The sequence below is a fragment of the Lissotriton vulgaris genome, chromosome 8 (assembly GCF_964263255.1).
Source record: "Lissotriton vulgaris chromosome 8, aLisVul1.2, whole genome shotgun sequence".
In the NCBI taxonomy this organism is placed as follows: domain Eukaryota; kingdom Metazoa; phylum Chordata; class Amphibia; order Caudata; family Salamandridae; genus Lissotriton; species Lissotriton vulgaris.
The window spans coordinates 1,371,458,984-1,371,483,996 of record NC_141696.1 but is presented as its reverse complement, the minus strand read 5'-3'; the positions used below and the strand labels follow the sequence as shown (position 1 = coordinate 1,371,483,996).

Below are 25,013 nucleotides of genomic sequence, written 5' to 3'. Positions count from 1 at the left end.
TGGACTACTCTCAATCTGGGTTCAGACCCAACTACAGCACCGAATCAGCACTCCTCTCTGTGACCGATAACATCAAACTGGCACAGGACAGAGGGGGCTCGATGATTCTGGTGCTGTTAGACCTGTCTGCAGCCTTTGACACTGTGTCGCATGATATTCTTCTCGGCCGTTTGCAGAGGGTGGGGATTGGAGGATTAGCGCTGTCCTGGCTGGAGAGTTTTCTCTCTGGCCGCTCACTGAGTGTCAGCTTGGGCTCCTATAGATCTACATCCAGGGAGCTAACTAAAGGGGTCCCCCAGGGCTCATGCCTAAGCCCCACACTATTTAATGTGTATGTGGCCCCTCTTGCTGACATTGTGAGAGCACATTGATTTATTCCAGTGTCTTATGCTGAAAACACCCAGCTCTTGTTTCCATTCCAGACCCTCACTCCAGCAACCAAACACTTCTTTGCTGAGGGTATGAGAGCGGTGTCCAACTGGATGGCCTCCAATTGCCTACAGTGTAACGTGGGCAAGACCAAGGTCATCCTCTTTGGAAAAGCCAACCTCCTATGGTCGCCAGACTGGTGGCCACTGGATTTATGACCCGTCCCATGCCCTAAGCAATCAGCGAAGAACTTGGGAGTGCGATTGGATCAGCGGTTAGTATTAAAAGAACATGCGAATTTGGTGACTGGATCTTGCTTTCGGACAATTGGCCTACTGAGACGATGTTTCCATATCTATCAGACGTCCACAGAAAGACCCTGGTCCAGGCCCTTGTAGTCAGTCGGCTGGATTACTGCAACGGTCTTCTTATATCTGCTAATGAAGACGTGCTTAGCAGACTGTATGTAGCTCAAAATACCGCGGCAAGATTGGTCCTCAATGTTCCTCCAAGAACCCCTTCCCGCCCCTTCTGGAAAAACTCCATTGGTTGCCCATTCGTCAGCGAATTCAGTTTAAGATCTGTTGTGTCATACATAAAAGTCTCTTTGGCTCAGGCCCTCAATATTTATTTATTTCAAAGTTTTATATAGCTGACTGAAAAATTTCAGATTCATAAACCTGAACGCCTTCTGCGTTCTAGAACTACTGCTAAAAGTCCCTTCAATTAGGAAGGCTAGGCAGGGTGGACGAGCACTCTCATACATAGGGCCTACCCTGTGGAACAAACTTCCTATCAGTTTGAGACAAAAATCTAATCATCCTACCTTCAGGAAAACATTGAAGACGCACCTGTTCCTGACAGTATAGTCTTTGGCACTTCCTAATGCTCGGTTTATGGTATCTATGGCGAACCAAGCGCGGAGATACCCCTTCGGGGGTCGAGTCCTGCGCTATATAAGCACATAAATAAATAAATAAAATAAGATTTTAAAAAACTTTCTAAACTGAAAGTTAATTTGACTGTTTAATATTTGACAATCACAAATGAACATATCTGACTGATGTAAATTGAATGATCCAAAACGGAACATTTAATTCCACTCAGTTGCCTCCTGAAGGTTTAGCCTTAAGGCCTCATGAGACTAATACATGCATGTGTCCTTTTCGTCCCAACACTTCTGGACCTAAAGCTAACTGACCTGATCCATGATATAACACACAAACACCAATAGTAGATACCATATACAGTGTGGGCAAATTGTGCCACTGCTGGTTAGCACATTTAGTCTATCGACTGCCACAGAACATTTATCTAAAGAAACCATGGACTTTTCTGCCTTACTTTTGGGACCACAACGCACTAGAAATAAAAGATTCTTGGATACAGGAATATATGCTATTTATAATGAATACTCAGAAAAAGAAGCTGCAGAAATAATTAGGCAAGTAGATCAAGAAAACCTGCAAGCAATTTTTAAGGTTATCGACAATGACATGCAGACGCTCTTGAAGAGTGTATTCATTAAATCACAATCTGTCCTCCTGCTTACACCGTGTATAAACAACAAGAGAGAAAGGGCCAAATCAAATACTCTCCCACCCCTTGGAACAATCAATCAAAAACAACTAAAGAGTATCTTAAACTATAATATACAAGAAGCTCAAAAGGAGAAATGGTGAGACGGACCGTCCCCCAACACCCTTCAGTGCCCCATGCAAACTTATTAGCTGTGTCAAACAAAGGTTAGTGAAATTATCAAGAGGAAAAAAGGAACCCTCAGGCACCCACACAAGGTAGGTAGCCGTTTGTCTTCATCAGGTTCCTGTGGTTAGTCCGTGTAAGAATACATCAAACCAAAAAAGGTGCAGATTAAAATGAGTATAGATCACTCCCTCAACCAACACTTTTAATGGAGGGGTGATTCGAACTCAGTTAAAACCAGTGTGTATAAACGGACAAAAAAGAGTTAAGTAAATTTGAACCCCCTGTCCTAAAAAACAGTCGACATGTTTCAGCTATCTGGTCTTGGTCGACCCAGCATTCCTCAGGACCAATAATGTAAATTCTGGAGCAGTTTCAGGCCCATACACAAGTAGAATATCCCAAACACAGTTGTCTACCTATGTGATTTTTGTACCTAGAAATTCACTGGGAAAAAAACAAAGGTAAAGAGATGTTATATATCATAAATAATGTGAACTTGTCACGTGTTGAACTACAAACAATAGAGTGAGATGACAGACTTGTAGTTTGTTTTAACATGAATACATTATTTGCAAAATTTAATGTAATTTAAAGTAATGTGGGTTTTTACTTCCGATATTTTCCAAGTTCATCAAACCCGCTTCATGTATAGAATATACAGTGACAACTTCAAAATCCTTATTTGCATTACTCGTATTTCTCTAAGTGAATAATACTGCACTGTTTAGAAAAGAAAATCCTTTCTTCTTCACTTTTTTTCCTCTTTTAAGAAATCTACAATGTCATTTACCTTGTCATGAGTGACATAACATGTAAGATCATAAGAGGTTCATGGCGAGCGCAAGTTATCTTTAGTTCATGAAACCATTCATTTCAGTGGGCTTTTTGGTTTCCAAAAATTACTTTTTACCTTATCTCAAAAACTTACTATAAGGTCACTTTAATCTTTGTTTTTCAGTGATATATATACAAAGATAGAATACATGCAGATGTGCAACACGTTACACTGACATTACATATTGACTAAATAAACACGTTGTGATATCCATGTAAACAAATCAACCATTATTTTACTACACACCTGTTCCTGGGCCCGAGTCAGCAAGCACAACGCCTCTAGGTCATATGGATTTCCTGCAAGTCTCTTCTGGGCAAATGCACGTTCATTCATTGCAGTAGTGATGTCAACAGGCTGGGAAGGAATACAAAACATTGCCCATTTACACAAGGTGCAGTTATGGTGATCTAGCTAAGGTTTTAAGCAATCAAAATAAATACTTCATGTGTTTGTGAAATACAACTTTAAACAACCTACTTACATGCTGATTGTGATGCAGGGGCATAGTTCCCTGCTCAGAAGATCTGCAGTGCACTACTTCAGCACACACCAAGCACTGGGCTTGCAAGGGACTATTTGCGACTGGTTTGCTCCTGCGCAGTGCAGTGTACAGAACAGCAGAGATTGTTTTAATGAGCTGCTGTCTATCAAGTGACAGGTTGTCGCTCTCACTAATGTTCTCAGCCTAACCTCTGCTGAAAGGAAACACTCACGGATCCGTTTGCTCTCTTATGCCTCTGTCCTGCTCTTTTTACAAGTTGTATTTCAAATTATGATTTGCAAGCGGAAGTGCAACTGTTTTAACAAATCAGACAGTAGAGCAGTGTGGTTTCAGCTGGAAATAGCATTTACTAAGAAGTTTACAATACAAAAACACGCCTGTGCTTCTTAAAGGGGACAAAATCTGTACACGATTGCATTGCAGTGAAAAAGTGATTACACATTTATTTACATGCAGTGTGCAAACGTGCGCATCGCATGTAATTCACACTCTGATATTTATTGACCAGGTTAGCACAGCTGTGGTGTGAATGTAACTATCGGAAGTCTTTCGATGTAAATATGACCTGCCCTGTCTATTTTACTAGTTGCAAATAAATATGCATGCGTGCACCCACACAGAGACACACTTTCGCACACAGAGACACACTTTTCCCTACCATTCCCTCGCTTTCATAGCTTGTAAAGAATACATCTTGTAAAATTACTCCCCCCTCCAAATCCCCTCCCCCACGAGGATAGTCCGGACCTGGTCTACAGACTCCCGCATCTCTGCAGACCTGTTAACTTAAGACAAGTGAACAGTATAAAACCAGGGTAACAGCATAGTAATTCGGCACCAGAATGTCACTAAACCACTATTGTGGTACGAAATAAGACCGGGGATTCATGAAGAATTCAATCTCTGGCTGCCACATTGAGAGTTTGGCTTTAGGAATATCTCGTTGTATCGCAAACATAATCGATCGATCGATAAAGAGATAGATTCAAGACATTGGTAAACACCGTTTACCACAAAACTTTTTTCCCGCAGGGAATCAAAACGTGGTCGTTACAACGACCGCGTTGTGATTCTGCATACCATTACTCCGCAAGTCGGAACAACGACTTGCGGTGGGGGGCACCTTCCCTAGTGTCCGCACAGACTGAAATTGGAATAGTAAATTATACTATTCGTTGTAACAACCGCGTTGGGATTCCATGTGGGGGAAAAAGACTGCGGGATAAAGAGATAGATTTTGCAAAAAACGTAAACACATTTTATCAAAGTTTTTTTTTATCGTACATTCCGGAAAATGTTCTGCGCCTTTAGGAAGAAATAAGTGAGTTTAAATAAAGTAAAACTTTGTGTAAGTGTTAGTTTCCTGACATATTACAGCACACACTTGAACAGAGTTTACATAAAACAATGTATTATGCATTATGATGCAGATATTCTACGCACTCAAACTACATACAGTATTTTCCATTAGTCTGTTGTTGCCTTTTTGGCTTTACATCCATGGATGTAAGAGGCAGCAGTGGAAATTCATTACAATTACTCCATTATTCGTTCCTCCTGAATATCGTAGATTTCCAAGCAAAGGCATACCATAATTCTGACCACAGTACTTATACATGAAATTCAATACTTACCACACCTAATATCACATTTCTTTATTTACTAGGTTAAAGCGCGCTACTTAGTCACATGTTAAATGACAATGACTAACTAGTGGTTACAGAGAAATCTACAAATTAGTAAAACAAGATTTAGAGTATAACGTAATAATTTAAACATTCAATTAAAAACGGTGAAGAGTTTTCAAAGAAGGTGGAAAATGTGGAGGTAATGTCAACACAGTGTGATAAAAAGAGCACAGAAATGGCTGTGCTGCACTCTACTGAGATGCTCCTATATCATGTATGGGCGGTGTCATGCATACTGCAGCAACATTTTTAGGTCGGAGCCTACAAGGACACACAGCTGTTTGGTTGCGAAAAGACTTCTTGGGGACATTGTGAAAGATTGCCTGGGAATGCATTGTGCCCATTGCTTACCATCTGCTTTGTGGTTTGTAACTCACATTTCTTGCTTGCTATTTGCTGGCTTTATTTGTTTTAGACTGTCCAGCATGTCTTTGTCCCTCTCGTGGAGCACAGCCTGTTTACTATCGGTCCTTATATTCTTCCATGAATGCTCACTTTCTGTAAACAGACCTTTACATTTTGTTCTCATCTTGCCGTATTTGCTGTGCATTCAAAGATAGAGGTAAAACTTCAGGCTCCGCGTTCCCGAGGGAGGTTGATCTTTACTTTTCTTTCCCTGACTTCACAGTGAGAGGATTTATGTGACAATCTTGCTGGATACTGGAGGTGGGAAAGGAAAGGTTTTTTCTAGCACACAACAAAATGTAAATGTCAGTAAGTGAATTGTGCAAATATTTCAGAATATATTAGAATTAGGAAAGCACAAATGAAGCACTTTTTTGTAATTCAGAAGTGCGGTAGAAACAAATATTTTAGTACGATCAAAATAAATCAATACATTTGGCGATGTCATTTCCAGACATTAATCAATACACTTAGCAATGTAATTTCCACACATTATCGTTTGTGCGCTGTATAGTTTTATCTGTAAAACCGCATGTGCAAATGTAATTGCCATTTCAATAAAAAATGGGTTATCTGTAATGGCAGTGCACAACCACACTGGGAATACTCCGCTTCACACCACTTCACTCTATGATACTCTACTCCACACCATTCTATGTCAATGTTTTCTACGGCACTCTATGCCACTGCACTCTAGGCCATTCTTCGACACACCACTCTACGACACTTCACTATGCCATGCCATTTCACCCTACGCCACTCCATGCCACCTTAAAATACACCATTCCACGCTACCCCACTCTACAATATGCTACACCACTATATGGCACAACACTCCATAACCCAACTCTCCTCTACGTTATGCCACTCTACGACACTCCACTATACACCCCTTCACTCTATATGCTCTCAACTCTATGACACTCTCTTATACAAACCTCTACTCCACTCCATGCCGCTCCACTCTATGCGACAAAACTTTAACCCTCTCTATGCCACCCCACGACTCCATGTCACTCCACTCTGACACTTTACTGCACTGACACTTCACTCCACTCTATGCCACTGTATGACACTCTACTCCACTCTACACAATTCCCTCTACGCCACTTTACTCAACTCTACGACACTCTACTCCACAACACGCTACTCCACTCTATGCAACTCCACTTTCTGCCACTACATTCTATGAAACACTACTCCACTCTAAAAGCCCCTCTACTCTATACTACTTCACTGTTTGACACTCTACTCCACAACACTCTACGTCACTCCACTCAACAACATTCTACTTCACTTCATGCAATTCCCTCAATACCCCTCCAGGCCACTTTACTCCACTCCTCAACGCTCCACTCTACAACACTCCACACCATTCCATTGTACACAACGGACACTTTACTCCACTCTGTCACTCCACTTTACGTCATTCCATTCTAATCTACAACACTTTACGCTACCACACTCCCCTGTATGCCACTCTCCCCCACTTTATGCAACTCCACTCTACTCCCTTATGCCACTTTACTCCACTCTTCACCATTCCACTGTAAATACTCTATGCCGCTCCAATCTTCGACACTCTGTGCCATTTCTTTGTAGGCCACTCCACTCTACTCTACACCACTCTTCACCACTCAACTCTACACCACTCTCCTCTACGTCACTAACGTTTAGCCATGCTGTACAGCTGCCACGCTGGTGTACAACAGGATAAAAGCAAAGTGGCAAAGTCTATTCTTCTTGCATAGCTTTGCCAATCCTTGCCATAATGGTCCAGACAATGTGGCCTAAAATATCCACCTCAGCCCATCTCCTGTTGGTTACGCCAGTGTTTGGCCTATCTAAAGGAAAGTCACTTAAACAGCAGTTGTAGCATAAAACTCAAGAATGGATTTACCTACTTATAGATAGAGAAATTCATCATATATGGTTACTGCCAGAAATAGTCAGGAGGCTGCTGCTTCATCATTTATGGAACAGCAAGTTCAGGCACAACAAGAAGCTTCGTTACAAATGCCATGGACAGAAGCATGCAATTGCTAGCTACAATAGTAACCATTTCTGCAGCACAGTGTAATATAGTAGTCAAGGTTATACTAAAGATTTTAGGTTAAGTATTGCAATGCAGAATAATATTTGTAAGGAATATCTTTCCACTCTGAAGAGACACTAAACGATGTAGTATTACATTTATATATATTGCACATATTACCACCCGCCGCGAGGCACTAAGCAAAACGAAATAATATATTATAAAACAGGATTTTGATTCTGTTTTTAGGCAATTGACCATAAAACACCTTATAAATAATGCTCTAAGGGCCTGATTCATGAAAGGGTTTTGCCCATTCTGTGTCTATGGGAAAATGTGTTCATGAATATGGCCCTAAGTTCACTTAATCAAACACAATCATGCAATTGGGGAAAATTAATCAAAACTTTGCATCAGGATTTTGCAAATGTGATTCGGACTGGTTCAAAACGTTGGTTTTGGGGTTTACTTTCCAGCGTAAAATATATTTTGCCCTAGAAAGTAGCTCCAAAGTGGCACTGCGCTACCTTGCATCTAAGGGAAGGGCCATGGGTGGTACAAAAAAATTTACACCTCCTTGAGGGAGGTGTAACGTTAGAGAAAAGCTTTCTTTTCTCAAATAATCTAATATTCTGTGTGTGCTGGACTGTACAGCACATATGCAAAGTTGGAAAAGTATTATACTGATCACGCACACACCCGTGCTTTGTCATGCAGTGTGATTTTTGTACAAGGCAGTTTAAAGTGTGCCAAGGTAGGGAGAGAGTAGAATAGCACCATATCTTAATGGAGGTGTATGTGCTGTGAATAACAAAGATTACTATTCCCCCCCTTTATGGTGCTATTTTTACTCATGTGATAGGATGACAGGATTTACCAGCATTCAAACATGGGACCCTCAGATCATGGTATGGTTCAATAAACTCACTATGCCAGCCTCCCGAGTAACAAACAGACTTAATTTGTGGGCCCTATTAAGAAAGCGCTTCACATCAGCAAAGTAAGCAAATTGTTGTGTGTGTACCGCAATTGCACTCCCCAAAACTAAGTTCAAACCAGAAAATGTTGTGCGATCTTGGCTACTCCAGGGATGGCATGGTGCTAATTAAATAGCTTCCAAGAAAAAAGGGAATGCAAAAATGATCACAAAAGTTTGGTCTACCCTGTGAATGTCTGGTAGGGTAGTGATGAGGCTTGTAAAATGTGGTCCATATGAGGCAAATAAAATATGCTAGTACAGCTTTAATATTGCATTTCTAATTGTCAATTTCTTTTGGAGCAAAGTTTATAACAACGCATATTTACTTGCACTCTATAGACATCATGTAGGCTGTCACTGAATGCACACCTTCTGACGCTGCCTTGCCTGACTCCGTCCCCTTCCTACCCTGCCCCCATAAACGGCATGCCACCTCAAATCCGACCCCTATCCGGATTTATTGTTGTCGAATTTCCAACACTGACCATGCCACCAGAGTAGAAGTGAAGATTAAAGAAATGTTAACCTGCGATGAACCTACCGTATATATTGAATTAAGTCCTAGGTGGCGAAGCCTGCAAACCCTTTCCAAAGTTGTAGTACTGTGCCTGTAATAGTAAAAGGCTTTGTCACTTTCTACCTCAGCGTGGATGGCACTGTCCTAATCAAAAACCTACAAACCTTGGGAAAGGTAGGGGAAAATGTCAGTTAAAACTTGCTCTTTTAAGATAACAAAACAATTGAAATTCACCAGATATAGTTCTCAAATAACTATAACTCATGCTCTAAAGAAACCTTAAGGTCGAGCCCCACCAGGCATAGTCGTGTCATCAATGAGGTGATTTCAAATGTTGCAGTAATGTTATCATAGAACTTGTTAACAGTGATGTATTATGTGAGATAATTAGTATGGCAAGGGCGAGAGTTATAGTTACTTTAGAGCATGAGTTATAGTTATTTGACTGCAGCCAGGCTGTACATCTTTTGGCAGCGTGGGGTTGGCAGTAGGGCCAGGACTGTGTCCAGGCCCTGTGCCCAACCCATCATGGTGCCCAGAGGACGGTTGGGGGCAAGGCCTGGTTATTTTCGAAGCTAAAACGTGCAGCCATTGAACCAACCACAAGGGGACTGTGGACGCAAACTGAAGCTAGGAGTGATTTGAAAAATATGGTAAGCTCTCCTAGGAGTCATGGGTTTAATTACCCAGGAAACTTACTTACTGTTTTAACATTGCTGGGGGGCTGCTGAACTCCGACCAATCCCAACAACATTAAAAAAGAAAAGTCTAGAGGTGCCCCTGGGCCTTCTAGGGACACCACCAGCTTCCAAACATTTGAACAAATAGTCATTATGGGTCGCTCCTCTTCTGGAGCAGTGAATAATAAATGAGAGGTTTCTGATATATATATATATATATATATATATATATATATTTTAATAATTGTTCGGGTGTCCCATCCCAAGCCGGGGTACCCACACTTTTTAGGTCTCGTAGGCGTTAGCCGCGCGAAAGCGCGGTCTCACCAGAGACCAATTGTCAGCGAGTCTTCTTTCCAGGAGAGGGGACAGGAGCTGGCCACGCGCTCGGAATTGAGCGGGCCACACGCATGCGAACGCGCTCACTGTGGCCAGCTCCTGTCTCCTCTCCTGGAAAGCTCCAACACGACACACGCATGTGCATACACAGAGACACACACACACGAGCGCCCATGCACGCACGCATACATACAGAGAACCCCTCCCACCCCGCCGTCGCACACATACACACACGCGCACACACACAGACTCACGTGCGCACACATCCCCCTCACACCCCACTCACCAGGTTCTTCTTGCGTGTCCCTCGGCAGCCAGCGGGTCATTCTGGGCAACAGGCGGGGGCCGCGGGGGCTCTCCACGAGCACGGGAGCCCTACTAGCTGAGACGCAAATCTTCCGGCGGGCACAGGAGCGCGGCGGGGTAGGCTTCCGTCTGCTTCCTGTATTTGTCCGGCCCGCCCCGGTCCCAACAAAGGTTGCCTGGCTTCCTGTTGAACCCGGGCTGCGGCGGTGAGTTTGCTTGTTGTTTGTTTCTTGACTAAAATTAGCATTGTGTGACTAAGACAAGAGGAACGCGACCAGTTTTCACATTGAACATAGAACCGACACTCCAATTGCCTTTTCTTTCACGGCAACAAACAGGGCGACACCAAGCATGAGTTAGCAGGAATGTGTTATGTTAATTTTTGCCACAATTTTGTTTTTGTTTTTGCATACTTAAAAAAATATGAAAAACACAATTTAGAGGCTTACAGGTCGAGTGTTCGGTTTCTATGACAGTGGTATTCACTGGGAAGGCGCATGCCATCCAAAATTATTTGGAAACATGCTTCTCGGGAAGGGAACCAGCGGCACATTGCAGAGGTTGAGACAAATATGAGTTTGTGGAAATAGGGGTGCATTTTCCTCTCGCTCCTCTGTGGTGCGCACGCACCACTGGTTTCCATTAAGTCACCCATTCAAACAACAGCAGGGCTAACACAGTATCCGCAATTCCGTTTCCATTTAAAGTACAGCTCCTGTCTATCTTTCCATGTGCATACTCCTGTCTGTGCTTGCCTTTGTTTCCCTCCGGCTGCGTGACCCTTTTATCGCCCTTCCATTTGTCCCTCTGTCCTTGCCATAGTGCCTGTCCCTGTCCTGTTGTCTGTGTGATTTTACCTATATGTGCCTGGGTCTGTCTTTGCCTCTGAGGACGTCTGTCTGACTGCTCGGTGTGCGTCTCGGTATGCCGATGTGTGTCTTTTTGTCTGTGCGTCTCTGTTTACCCGCTTGTGTGCCGCTCTTACCTGTGTGTACCTTTGTCTGTTGTTACTTGTTTTATGTCCTTTGCTCTTTCGGTCTCCGGCAGGCCCCCTCACTTCTGCACTCCTTCCCCAAAGCAGGATATGACTAATAAAAATGAGTCTTCCCAACCCTCCTCTTCTCTCAGCCCTACTACTGCTCCTTCAAAAACTTGTGCTTTTTTCTTGCAACGTTTTGATGATTCCGAACATCGGCATATTTTTCTAAGAACTCACATGGCAACTAAGTAGGGGGAGGGGACCCACCCACTATGCCTGGCAGTGGGGGTTGGGGTTATTTCTCTTCAGACTAATGATAAACACACTTCCAATTGAAAAAAAGTCTTAGCTCATCCACTGCCCTGTTGTAAAATTTAAATTCTGTGGCTTTATACTCACTGAGCAAAAACCTGTGTGCCGTCTTGTGCCCATAATAAACAAGCGCATTTCCCCGTCGCAGCAAAAAGGGTTCGATTGCAACGAAGGACAGACTGCTAATTTTAGGTTTGCACTCCGACTGTGTTCCATATTTTTCTCTCATAGATATGATCACAATAAAGCGTCTCTTTAAACATTTATTTCTGTATGTAAGGGATATAAGATTTTGCCTTTCTGCTCGTCTTAATTTGCTGCTCCCCATGGTCACTGTTTGCGTGGAAGTCCCCAGTCACTGTTCCTTCACAAGACAGTCCTCTGGGGCACAGATGGCTCCCTCCGAACTCCAGACACAAAGGGCAGCCGGAACTCCTAGAGCAGAACGGGGCGAGGGTCAAGTTTGTTGGTGCTTTGGGATGTTTAAAAAAATAAAGAAAACAGTAAACCAGTAGAAGGATAGATGTGAAAGAAGGAGAGGTGAGGAGTGTTAAAAGCACTCTGTGCCGCTGCATTTTTACGTAGGGCTCTGCCTTCGTAGAGGTTTTCATGGCTCTCGTGGACACCCTTGGTGTGTGTGTTTCCTGCCCTTTCCTGTGACCCCGTTTCTTTTCTGTTGAAGTGTTTTCTGGGGGCCTACTGAGGGAAGGAGTGGGATGTGTCAGCCTTCCTGCACCCAGCACACTACTCGCACTAACTATCACACTCTCACAGACTCTCCCTCTCTCACACTCTCACTAACACTCTCACAAACTCTCACTCTCTCACTGACACTCTCACTCACACTAACTCTCACTGACTCACACTAACTCTCTCACTCACACTGACTCTCACTGACTCTCACTCACTGACTCTCACTCCCACTGATTCTCTCACTATCACAGACAGACTCTCCAACTCACTCACTGTCACTACCAGACTCTCACTGACTGACTCTCCCACTCACTAACTCACTCACTCACTGTCTAGACTCTCACTGACCGACTCACCCACTCTCTCTCACTCACTAACTGACTCTCTCACTCACTGACTGACTCGCCCACTCATTTTCACACACTGACTCACTCACTCACTCTCAACACATATTGCAGTACAAATGCAATAGGTGTCACATTTGCGAAAGTTATAACTATTGGCATTGTCATACACAATGCCAATAACTCAAACTTTAATGCTGCGAGACCTATTGCATTGTAAGTGCTTGTTTTTCTATGTTAGGGGCAGTGGGCCCTGTGGTCGCTTTGTAATTTTTTGGTTAGTGACTTGGGGCAATCACATGCTTCTTTTCGCTAGGGCCAGTAGAGGGAGCCCTCTGGCCCCCGTAGCTCCTACTGGCTCTCCTGTTGGAGGCTGGGAATTTTTTAAAATCCTTGCAAGGTGCCCATCCGGGGCGCCCACAATCCTGACTTTGTTGGGGGTGAAGGAGAGCCGTAGGGCCCTCAGGTCCCCCGTGGCCCCAGCCGGCTCCCCCGCCATCATCATAGTGGGAGCCTGCACCATTCCTTTGCTCCTGCATGGGCAGAAGCATCATTTTTTTAATGCTCCTGTTGGGCAGGGGCAAAGTAATTTTTTTTACCAAGTAAGTGTGAGCAGTGTTTGCCCGCACTCTCCCAGGTAGAAACTGTAGTGTCCCAGTTTAAGGGGTCTACGGGACACTGCAGCTGTGCCGATCGGCTTGTTTTTTGGTAAAGTTTGGCCACAGTGTATGAGGTTCCCATGGTCTGTTGAAAACTCGGAGAGAGAGGCCACTTCTCCCCCTCCCTAGTATACATATACCGGCCCTGGGGATGGGGTCTCTGGGGACCTGTCATAGGCTTGGGGAGGGGTCAAACAGCCTCCACCCCTTAAAAAAAATTGAATCCCCAGGGAATGGGATCCCTGAGGCCTCTGGAAGACTCGGGGAGCGGGTGCAACCTTTTATACATACATACCAGCCCTGGTGGTCCCTTTGGGCCTAGAGCGGCAGGGTATATTTTTTTAAACTTTTTTTTTTGACAGGGCACTGAGTCCATGAATCCTGAAATGGCAGCCGCTACATCTGTTGTTTTTGTGGTGGCAGCCAATCAGATCTCATCTTGAGATCTGTTGGCCCAGCGGATCCTCTGCTGTGTGACATATACAACGTTGTTTAACCTTAATTTCTCTGAATCTACTGAACGAAATTACACAGAATCACAAAAAGCAAGCTTTCTGGACAAAGATCGTGTGACTGGTAGTTTGACCCTAGTAAAAAAGTGTTCTGCGCTTTCCCATTCTTTTGCCCAGAAGAGCAAATGGCAGCAACATATAGTGATATCAGCGAATGGGGTTTTATTCTGTGTGTTTACACTATGTAGGGGCATCAGAGAGGTGTGCCCTTTGTTGTTAATACTCTTTACAGTGATTTTGGTGCAACTCTTTGGTTGGAGGAGTATGGTGACGTTCAGAATGGTACAATAGTAATGCTGTATACAAACAAAGTTTTCTTACATATAATGGATTTCAGTGGCATGGTCAGAGGTTCCTTAAGATAGTTGATACTTATGGGCAGTTCTGTCAACAAATCCATACTTTTCTCAATAAGTGACTGGCGGCCTGCAAGACTAGAAGAATAACACTTTTGGTAGAAACATATACGATAAAGACATATATATATGGGAAACATCCTCTACAATGAATCCATTACAACACACGCTATTACATAGCATGCCATTACAAGACAAGTATATTAGAAAAAAAAGGGGGGTGGGTCCATGTATATATGTTTAGATAAATGTAGTAGGTGGTCTGTCTTTCAGAATGACATGTTTGATTAATGATATGAATATGCAAAAAATATTTAAAGAGAAGTAAATAAAATACTTCAGACCAAATTAATAGAGAATGGGTCTGTTTAACTAAAAGCAGCTGACTAAAGTGATGGCTAGAAGTTTGTTTGTCTAAAAAATTACAACACACGTGGCATTATATCACATGCTATCACAAAGCATGCCATTACAATGCATATGCTTTTACCACGCATGCCTTTAACAACGCATTTTGTTGTAAAGGCATGAATGGGAAAAGCATATGCATTTTACATGTAAGTATAAGGTAAGTGTATATATATATATATATATATATATATATATATATATATATATATACACACACACACACACACACATATATATATATATATATATATATATATATATATATATATATATATATATATAGAGAGAGAGAGAGAGAGATATATGGTAATTTTAGGGGTTGGTGTGGGTTTAGGTTTTGGGGTGGGAAGGGCAATTTTAGGGTTCATGGTGGGTTTGGGTTTTGGGGTAGGGAAGGTAATTTTAGGGTTTAGAGTGGGTTTGGGTTTTGGGGTGGGAAAGGTAATTTTAGGGTTTCATGGTGGGTTTGGGTTTTGGGGTTTCGATCTGCTGTATAGATATGAGGTTAGAGTAGGGTCATTCATTATCCAGCGTTCTACTGCATACACTGGGTCCATATAGCCAGTCATTCAGTACCTGAAGGTGTGAGACCACGTGGTAGGCCTGAACATCCACAGCCACAACTCCGTCACAGTAAGTTGACTGGAAGCAGGTGCGAAGCGTGACGCCAGATGTGTCCCCTCCCCAAAGGAATTGCCCCAACATAGCACTGAAGTGTTGGAACCAGGATGGGGAAATCGGATACGAGTTGTTCTGTAGATGGTAGAGTAATTGTGGGAGAGATACCATCTTGAATATCGCAGACCGCCCATACAGAGATAACGGTAGCCCCGTCCAGAGTTGTATGTCAGTTCGCACCTTTTCAGTCTTGGTTCTTATATACCCAGTCCATACACCCCTTAATTCATCCCTGCTCCAAGCTTTCCTTAGACAATTGGACCCAGGTACTGGAAAGGACCAGACCGAATCCCGATCTTAGCCCAGTCAAAGCCAATGAGAACTTTTTAACTGGATAGAGGAATCACTGAATGTGGTGCTACCAAAAATATGTATTAAAAAAGACAGATGGACCTAACAAGTCCCCATGGTTCTCTTCCGAACTACGCACACTAAAACATTGTTGTAAAATACTGGAAAGAAGCTGGAGGAAAGACTTGTCACTCAATAAGAAGATGGAATACAGGGCTGCCATAGGCATTCATAAGGCAGTAATTAAAAAAAGGCCAGGCCTCTTATTGTGAGAAAGTGCCTTATATACACTGGACCAATAGTAAGGTACAGCGTGTATAGAGTCCACAATCCCCAGAGGTATAACAGAGGTTAAAGCCAGGTATGACCTTCTCTCTAAAGTGGTAGCTTGGTCGAGCAGTAAGGCAGTACCAGAGGACAGCATTTGTTGGACACACTTAGTCAGCAAAAGGTTTCAGACACTCAAAAACTGAACTCCAGGCCAATTGTTTTTATATCAAAAGATATAGTTGTTTTATTTTTAGAACCAACATTTATCAAAATATACTTTTCTCAATATGAGGGTTCTCAGGTAGTTACTTTGCAGAAAGGCAATAAACTTTGTAAACACAATAGGTGCAGCGGTTGCAATAGGCAACACAATTATAAACACAATTTAAAATTGAGCTCAATGGGTTTTTCTACACAAATGCACTTGATTACGTCATAGATTACTTTTGTAATTCCAGGACTGGATCCTAGATGCAGTCCTGGGGTCTAAGCTGAAACAGTTTAGTAAAAACGTTTTGGTTATTGCAATGATTTTTAAAGAATAAAAAGGTATTTTAAAAGTTCACACTTAGAAACGTTTCAGTGAAAAACTAGCATGTTATCCTATCGCAGGAAATTCAAGTCACAGGTAAAGTAGGTTCCCGTTACTTTTGTAATCCAGGTCCAGGTCCAGCACTGGGAACTCTACCTAAGACAGGTAAGTAATTACGGTTCAGTAGTTGGTACGATTTTTAAGGAATATTTGAAGTTTGCAAAAATAGACAGAAGAAATTTCACAGAAAAGCAGTCAATGGTTTCCTATGGAGAAAATACAAGTTACTAATAAACACGGTTAGGATTACTTTTGCGGTTCAGTACTGGGCTACAAGGTACAGTACTGACTTCTCTCCTGATCACAGGTGAGTACTTCGGAATTCGGTAGTCGGCTGATTTAAAATGAATATTTTAAGGTTTTAAATCTTCACACACAGAAGATTTTTCGAGTCAAACCAGCCAATGTTATCCAATGGAAGGAAAGTGAGTTATCGGTTTCCAGGTGAGTACGCGACTGACGAGGTTAAGGTTCTGGGCATAGACTCAGGGGTCCCCCAGGGTCAGGTAGGTACAGTTGGTTCACCCTCAGCGGCACAGGGGCAGCCGGGTGCAGAGGTAGTTAGGCCCAATGTTATCCAATGAGAGGCAGGGGGCCTTCGGTTGGTGGCTGCTGGCTAGCAGGCCACGCAGCTGTGGGAGCAGGGCTCCAGGTCACTTGCTCAGGGCAAATGGTGAAGTAGGATAGGGCAAAGGTTGCACTGCCAAAGGTACTCGGGCGGCTGGGTGCAGGGTGCTTTTGAGCCTCCGGGCGCTCAATGTTATTCAATGGGAAAGGTAAAAAGGGAACAAAGGCTGCAGACTCGGGGACGGTGATTCTTCAGGTGCGACCACCACTTCGAGAGGTAAGTTGGTATCTTGGAGAAGAGGTAGGTACCCCAAAGGGAGTCACAGGGGGCCGGGTGCAGGGGTGTCTTTGGGTGTCGGGAAATCTTACCCTCAGCTGGTTGCGGTTGGAGGGGTCCCTGGTTCTGAGGCTGCATGCGTTGTCTGGTTCGTCAAGGAGGGTCTTTGGGCACTGGACTTCAGGTCCCAGTCGCCGGGGGGACGTCCTCGTGGTCTTGGGTATCTCGGGCACGGGCCGGGCCGGGCTCGGCAGGTGCAGAGTGGGTTGGTCTTGAGCTTCCTGGCTGGCACCAGGGGTTTGGTTGTTGAAGCAGAGCCTCTGCTTATGGGAGTCCCAGTCTTTAAGAGGGTCAAGGCAGGCAGGTCCTCCGGGTGTCCCAAGTTTGCTGTCGGCAGGAGTTACCGGGATTAAGCAGGAGCAGGTTCCAGGATCGACAGGCCGGTAGGGCTGGGGCAAAGTCAGTTGGTGTCGTCCTGTAGTTAGCAGCCATACGGCGGGTCTTTTTCTTCTTGATATTCTTCTTTTCTTATCGCCATCTGAGGAAGGAAGGTTCAGGGTGCCCCATAATACTAAGTTTAGAGGTGTTACAGGTAGGGCAAGGGCAGGGACCAATAGGTTCCTGTCCTAGGGCGGGTATACCCCCAAGCCTGCTCCTCTCCTGTGGGAGGGAGGCAGGAGTCTAGCTGTGATTGGGCAGGGCTCCCCATCTTAAAGATGGCCGGAGCCCGGGGTCGTGCTTCACCTCACCTCTCCCACCTGAGGGGAGGGGTGGGGTTGGCACAGGCTGGCACACCCCCCTTCCTGACGTAGGGTTTCCCGCCAGTCTTCCTTCCAGAGTGGGGGTTAGAACTGGTGGGGGCCAGTTGCTGAGTACAGCAAGTGGCCTGAGGAAGTTCACAAAGGCGGCAGGCCTTTGAAGCTTCCCCATGCCCATCCTGGGGGAGGAGACCTAGCACCTTGCCCAGGATGTGCATTGTTACAGGCCCAGGAGAGCGGGGGGCTCTCCACCCAGGGGTCCAGCAACATGTCTGCTGTGTGGCAGCCTCGGCGGCCACTCCGACCAGACGTGGATTGTGGGTTAGGTTTTCAGGGGGCATCACCAAGATGCCCTCTGGTGCAGTTTACATTAAATCCAGCACTGGCATCAGTGCAGGTTTAATGTGCTGAGAAGTGTGATATCAAACTTGTCAGTCTTCAGTGTTGCCATTATGGTGCTGCGGAGTTTGTAATGACAACCTCCCAGCACCATATACTCTTAATGGCATCACTGCACTTACAGTGCCCAGGAATGGCCCTGGGTACTGTAGGGGCACAGGGCTCATGCACCTGTGCCCACAGCACTGGCATAGGGCACCCAGCTAGAGGGGTGACTGAGGTATGTCAGGGCAGTGGGTCTGTGGGCATGGCACACAGGGATGTATGCCATGTCAACTCTCTGTTAGTTCTGTACTTAGACACTCAGCCTGCAAAGGCAATGTGTGGGTGTCAGGGTACAGGGCCCTTAAGGGTGGCACAATAAAGTGCTGCAGCCCTTAAGAGTCTCCTCTGGTAACCATGCCCTAGTTACCTAGAGTACCATTTACTAGGGACTGACAGGTGGACAGAGGGGCCAATTGGGTTCAACACAGTTTTAGGGAAGGAACACAGGCCCTGGGCACCTGGTTAGCAGGGGTTCAGGGAACACTTAGTCAAAGCACATCAGCAGTTCAGGAAAAAGTGGGGTCATACCAATGCAAGAAAGATGGCACTTTCTCACACTTATAGAGTACAAGATCTTGTCAGCCGCCAATTACCCCAGAGAAACCTTTCTTATTGTAAAAAATCTTCTCAAAGCCCCCGCCACTCCAGCACCACCAGACACCTCAGGTCAGCGATGCAATGAACATAGAGTACTTCTTCACCAAAGTACAGAACATCCTTAAATGCCTACCCCTGAGAGACTGCGAGTGCGACATTACAAGCGGGCTCACTGATCTGGGTTCGCATGTAACTGAACATTCGTTGGAGACCTTTGCGCCGTCACCCCAGGAATCACTTTTAACCATTCTGTCCTCGGTCAAAAGCTGGTCGCCAAGGGATCCGGCACCACCCATATCCTGAAATTGGTAGCACCGATAGTTGCCCCCACTATCACCGACCTGATCAATTTCTCACTTTCCACAGGTACGGTCCCCCCCAAATGGAAAAGGGCTATGGTAAAAACGTTGTTAAAAAAAGACCCAATCTGGATCATGCCGACTTGGGCAATTATCGCCCCCACTCTCCTTCTGGGAATCAGCAAGATCGTGAAGAAATATGTAAATCACACACTCTCCATGTTTCTTGAATCCCATGACCTGCTCCATCCCTCCCAAACGGGATTCCGCATGCGCCAAAGCACTGAAACTGCCTTGTTGGCCGTGGTGGAAGAATCTAGAAAGATTCTTGATTCAGGATGGTCCTCAGCCATAACACTACTCGACCTTAGCAAGTCCTTCGACATGGTGAACCACGACATCCTGGTTCACTGTCTCAGGAGCGCAGAAGTAACTAGCAAAGCGCTTCAATGGCTGTGTTCTTTTCTGGAGGGAGGTCGGCTTTTTTCGTATAATACCGCCAAGCTCTGGAACACTCTACCGCTGTATCTTCGCAGGGAATCTAACCATCTTGCCTTCCAAAAACAGCTAAAGACCTTGATCTTCCCTTAAGTTTCAGCTTCCTCTAGTACTGCTGAGCGCTGGGATGCTCCCGAGTAGCTATGCGCTATACAAATGTCTTTTCATTTCATTTATATTCCAATCCCAAGAGGTCTTTGGATTCTCTCAAAGGACGACTCCTAGGTACTGCATCCCCTCATTGGCTTGTCAGGTTCTCTGCCCAGTTGTTGCGCTTGAGGGTATCCCATTGTGGCCTGATGGTTAACTTCTGTATGTTCATATATAGGCCAGACGTTTCCCGAAATATCTGCATTACCTGCAGAATTCTTGGGCCAGTTTTGGCCGTTGGACAGTTTAGAATCTTCCCTGCAGTAGTTGGGTCTCCCAGGCACATAAATATTGGCACTTGAGTATCCTTGGCTTGTAGGGTCAGTGGCAGATAGGGAAGATATCGACATACGATCGAATTACAAACTATGACACTTAATGGAACTAATTTACAAAGCCAGTGATTTTCCCGAATACATCTAACCCTCTTGGGTAAGTCTAGGGAACCGCTGCACCAGGTTAAACCTAAGTGTGCTACAGATAACAAGGGTAAATAAGATTCTCTGTGCATCAGAAAAGGCGCTAAGAGAGAAAAATCTTATGGTTCATGTGCAAGTTGAGCAAGATACTTCCCTTCAGTAACACCTTATCTGGCAGAGACTATCTAGCTGCAAATTCCCTACCTTAGAATATTCCCCCAGGCGCCAGACTGGATCCGGAAGCTTATCGAACAGTACCCCTGCGCATCAGTAGGTGGCATCATTCAGCTCTGCATCTGCATCGTGTGCCGGAGGTGACTTGTAGGGTACTTATATAATTGCCACCCAGCATGCTGACCTCAGTTACTTTTGTGACTTTTCACGCCAGGAGCGTAGAGCCACGATGAGAACTGACCACTGCTAATGCCCTGAGACGGGTGTCCCTCACACCATAATCACACCATAATCGATTCACAGAGCAGGGAGGGTGGTAAGTAATCTGCGACTAGATAGAGACTATACTACGTAAGGTGTTACTGAAGGTAAGTAACTTGTTCATCTGCTAGAGATTTCTAGTCACAGTTTCCTTACCTTAGAATAGATACCCAAGCAACACCTCCCTTGAGGTGAGTCGGCAAAGCCAATTGAATCAAATTCCTGCAGGACCAAACGGGCAAAGTGCCCATCATGATGGATATGACTGTCCAGGCAATAGTTCTCGGTTAATGACACCGAACAAGTTAGTTACCTTCGGTAACGATATATCTGTAAGAAACATTAGTTAGTGTTAGATTCCTTACCTTAGAATATCCCCAGGCGTCAGTCTGGATCCGGAAACTTTTGCGTAGCAGTACCCTTGCGCGTCGGTAGGCGTCGTCTGCAGGCGTCTCCTGCGGCTCCGCGTCCGTCGTTGGCGTCGTGCGCCGTGATGACGTCGCTGGAGTATATAGACGCCGCCTCCGCGCGCTGACGTCAGTTCTTTGTACACAGCTTTTCCGCGCCAGAAGACGCAGAGCCATGAGAGAACCAACACTGGTGCCTTTTGAAACTAGGGCCCTGAAAGGGATGTCCTTAACCCTAGGAATCAGTTCGCAGAACGGGGAGGACGGGCGGGTTCGGTAAGGAATCTAACACTAACTAATGTTTCTTACAGATATATCGTTACCGAAGGTAAGTAACTTGTTCATCTGAAAGAAACACGTTAGTGTTAGATTCCTTACCTTAGAATAGATACCCCAGCAATACTAACCCCGGTGGTGGGTCTGCGAACCAATACACTCCTACACCAGAAAGTCCTGGAGGACAGAACGGCCAAAGAAGCCATCCCTCCGGACTTGACTGTCCAGGCAGTAGTGCCTTGCAAAGGTGTGCAGCGAGGCCCACGTAGCCGCTTGGCAAATGTCCTGCAAGGGGACTCCCCGGCCCAGGGCAGTAGTAGCCGCCGTGGCCCGAGTGGAATGGGCCCTCAGCCCAACAGGAGGCTCCTTCCGAGCCAAAGAGTAGCACGCTTTGATGCACAGAACGACCCACCGAGAGATGGTCCGTTTGTGAACCGCCCGTCCCTTCTTCGCACCCACGTAGCCAACAAACAGTTGGTCATCCACCCGGAACTGGCGTGTGCGATCCATGTAAAATGAAAGCGCACGTTTTGGGTCCAGACGGTGGAGCCGCTCTTCATCCTTTGAAGGATGCGGAGGCGGGAAGAAGGAAGGGAGGGTGATGGACTGCCCGATGTGAAAAGCAGAAACTACTTTGGGCAGGAAAGAAGGCCTAGTCCTCAGAACCACCTTGTCAGGATGGATGGACAAGAAAGGAGGTTTGACAGAAAGAGCCTGGAGCTCACTCACCCTCCTGGCAGAGGTGATGGCAACCAGGAAAGCCGTCTTTAAAGTCAGGAGACGAAGAGGGCAAGAATGAAGGGGCTCAAAGGGAGCACACATCAAAAAGGTTAGCACCAGGTTCAAGTCCCACTGAGGCATCACAAACGGAACAGGTGGATACATGTGTGTGATGCCCTTCAAGAATCTCGTTACAATTGGGGACTTGAACAAAGAAGGCTGATCAGGAAGCCTAAGAAAGGCTGAAAGGGCAGAAAGGTAGCCCTTGATAGTGCCCAGAGCAGAGCCCTGCTGGGCAAGAGAGAGAAGGAACAGAAGAACTTCGGAGAGAGGGGCAGAAAGGGGATCCACAGCCTTTGCTGTGCACCATGCCACAAACTTGTTCCACCGACAGGCGTATACCGATTTCGTGGAGGGACGCCTGGCTGCCAGAATTACATTACAGACTTCAGGAGGCAAGTCAAATGGCCTCAACTGCCGCCGCTCAATCTCCAAGCATGGAGGTGGAGACTGGACAGGTTCGGGTGGAGGACCGTCCCCTGTTGCTGCGACAGAAGGTCCTCCTGAAGGGGCAGGCGGATCGGGGGACCGACTGACATGCTGAGTAGCTCGGGATACCAGTACCTTCGAGCCCAGTCCGGAGCCACAAGAATAACTTGGGCCCGGTCGCGCCTGATCTTCTTCAGCACTCTGGGCAGAAGTGGTATAGGCGGAAAGGCGTATAACAGACCGCAACTCCACTCGCGCCGAAAGGCGTCGCCGTAGGAGTGCCGTCTTGGAAACTCCAACGCGCAGAACTGATGACATTGGCGCGTTCTCTTCTGTGGCAAATAGATCTAACCAAGGCTCTCCCCATTGCCGAAAGAGACCTTGCGCCACGTCCGAGTTCAGACGCCATTCGTGATCCATCGAGCACCGACGGCTGAGTTCGTCCGCCCTGGCGTTCAGAGAACCTGCCAGGTGTTGAACCGTCAGAGTCACGCCCTGACGTTCCAGCCACTGCCAGAGGCGCAGAGCCTCCTGGCAAAGGGTCCACGACCCCACCCCGCCTTGTTTGTTGCAGTACCACATGGCGGTGGTGTTGTCCGTGAACATCTGCACCACACTCCCGTTGACAAAGGGGAGGAATGCCTTCAGTGCCAGACGAATCGCCCGCAGCTCCAACAGGTTGATATGGAGCCGGGACTCCGCCGGAGACCAGATGCCTCTGATATCCGCCTCTCCCAAGTGGCCTCCCCAGCCCTGGAGGGACGCGTCCGTCACGACAACGTGCTCCGGTTGGGGAAGGGAGAGGGACTTGCCCCTGACCCAATCGCGGTCCGTAAGCCACCACTGCAGTTGTCTCGCAGTGCCCTCCGAGATCAAGACGTGGTCGGACAAGTTGCCCTGATGCTGGGCCCACTGAAACTTCAGGTCCCACTGCAGAGCCCGCATCCGCCACCGGGCGTGATGCACCAGAAGGATGCAGGAAGCCATCAGCCCCAGCAGCCGCAGCGTCAACCTGACCGAAACCCGGGATAGCGGCTGAAAGATGGGAATCAACGCCTGAATATCCCGGATCCGCCGTTCCGGAGGATAAACCCGAAACTGCGCCGAGTCCAGAACCGCTCCGATGAAAAGGAGCTTTTGAGAGGGACACAGGTGTGATTTCGGCACATTGATGGAGAACCCCAGGTCGTGCAAGAGGTCTGCCGTCATCTGGAGGTGGTGGACGACTGTCTGGGGCGAGCCCGCCTTCAACAACCAGTCGTCTAGGTAGGGGAAGACTGAAACCCCTAACCTGCGCAGATGGGCTGCAACCACCGCCATCACCTTTGTGAACACCCGTGGGGCGCTGGTAAGGCCGAAGGGGAGCACGATAAACTGAAAGTGCTCGTGGCCTACCGTGAACCGCAGGTAACGCCGGTGGGCCGGCAGGACGGGGATGTGGAAATACGCATCCTGCAAGTCCAACGCTACCATCCAGTCTTGCGGGTCAAGGGCAGCCAAGACCTGAGCCAAAGTCAACATCTTGAACTTCTCCTTCCGGAGGAAGCCGTTGACGTTCCTTAGATCCAAGATAGGACGTAGGCCCCCTTCGTCCTTCTTGGGTACCAGAAAGTAGTGGGAATAGCAACCACGTCCTACTTCTGGCCCAGGAACGCGCTCGATGGCCCCCTTGGCCAAGAGGGCCGTAACTTCCTCCTGCAGAAGTTGCAAGTGGTCCCCCGACACACGGTGGTTCTGCGGTGGCATGGCTGGAGGAGTGGTCTCGAAGGGGAGGGAGTAGCCCCTTCGGACGATTTGCAGCACCCACCTGTCCGATGTGATCGTGCGCCAGCGGGCGTGGTGATGGCGAACCCTGCCACCCACTGGCGTCACGTGGGCCTGAAAGCACGGACTAGGAGGATTTTGAGGCAGATGCTGCGGGGGGGATGTGGCCTGACCCCGCCGTTGACCCCGACCGCCTCCACGGCGGTTTCCACGGCCGCCACCGCGTTGATAAGATTGTTGCGGCACGTGGCTGGCAGCACGTGTGGGGGCGCCCCTTCCGTGGCCACGAAAGGAGCGAAACGAACCCGTTTGCTGGCGCTGGGTCGAGAGACCCAAGGACTTGGCCGTGACCCTGGAGTCCTTGAAGCGTTCCAGCGCGTGGTCCGCCTTGTCACCAAACAGATGACAGCCATCGAACGGCATGTCCATCAAAGTATTCTGGACATCTGCC

The 25,013-nt window shown here is 46.5% G+C and overlaps 1 protein-coding gene across 4 annotated transcripts in view; it reads right to left on the bottom strand.

Moving 5' to 3' along the window:
- Positions 1–25,013, bottom strand: part of SON (SON DNA and RNA binding protein) — a 614,305-nt gene that overhangs the window by 52,550 nt on the left and 536,742 nt on the right. For all 4 annotated transcript variants that reach the window (XR_015299365.1, XR_015299366.1, XM_086935336.1 and 1 more), the window contains one exon: positions 3,158–3,268. Coding sequence is in view for 2 of the 4 variants with exons in the window: in XM_086935336.1 (XP_086791462.1) it covers positions 3,158–3,268 (111 nt within the window). In the remaining 2 variants the exon portion in view is untranslated. The remainder of the gene's footprint in view (positions 1–3,157; positions 3,269–25,013) is intronic.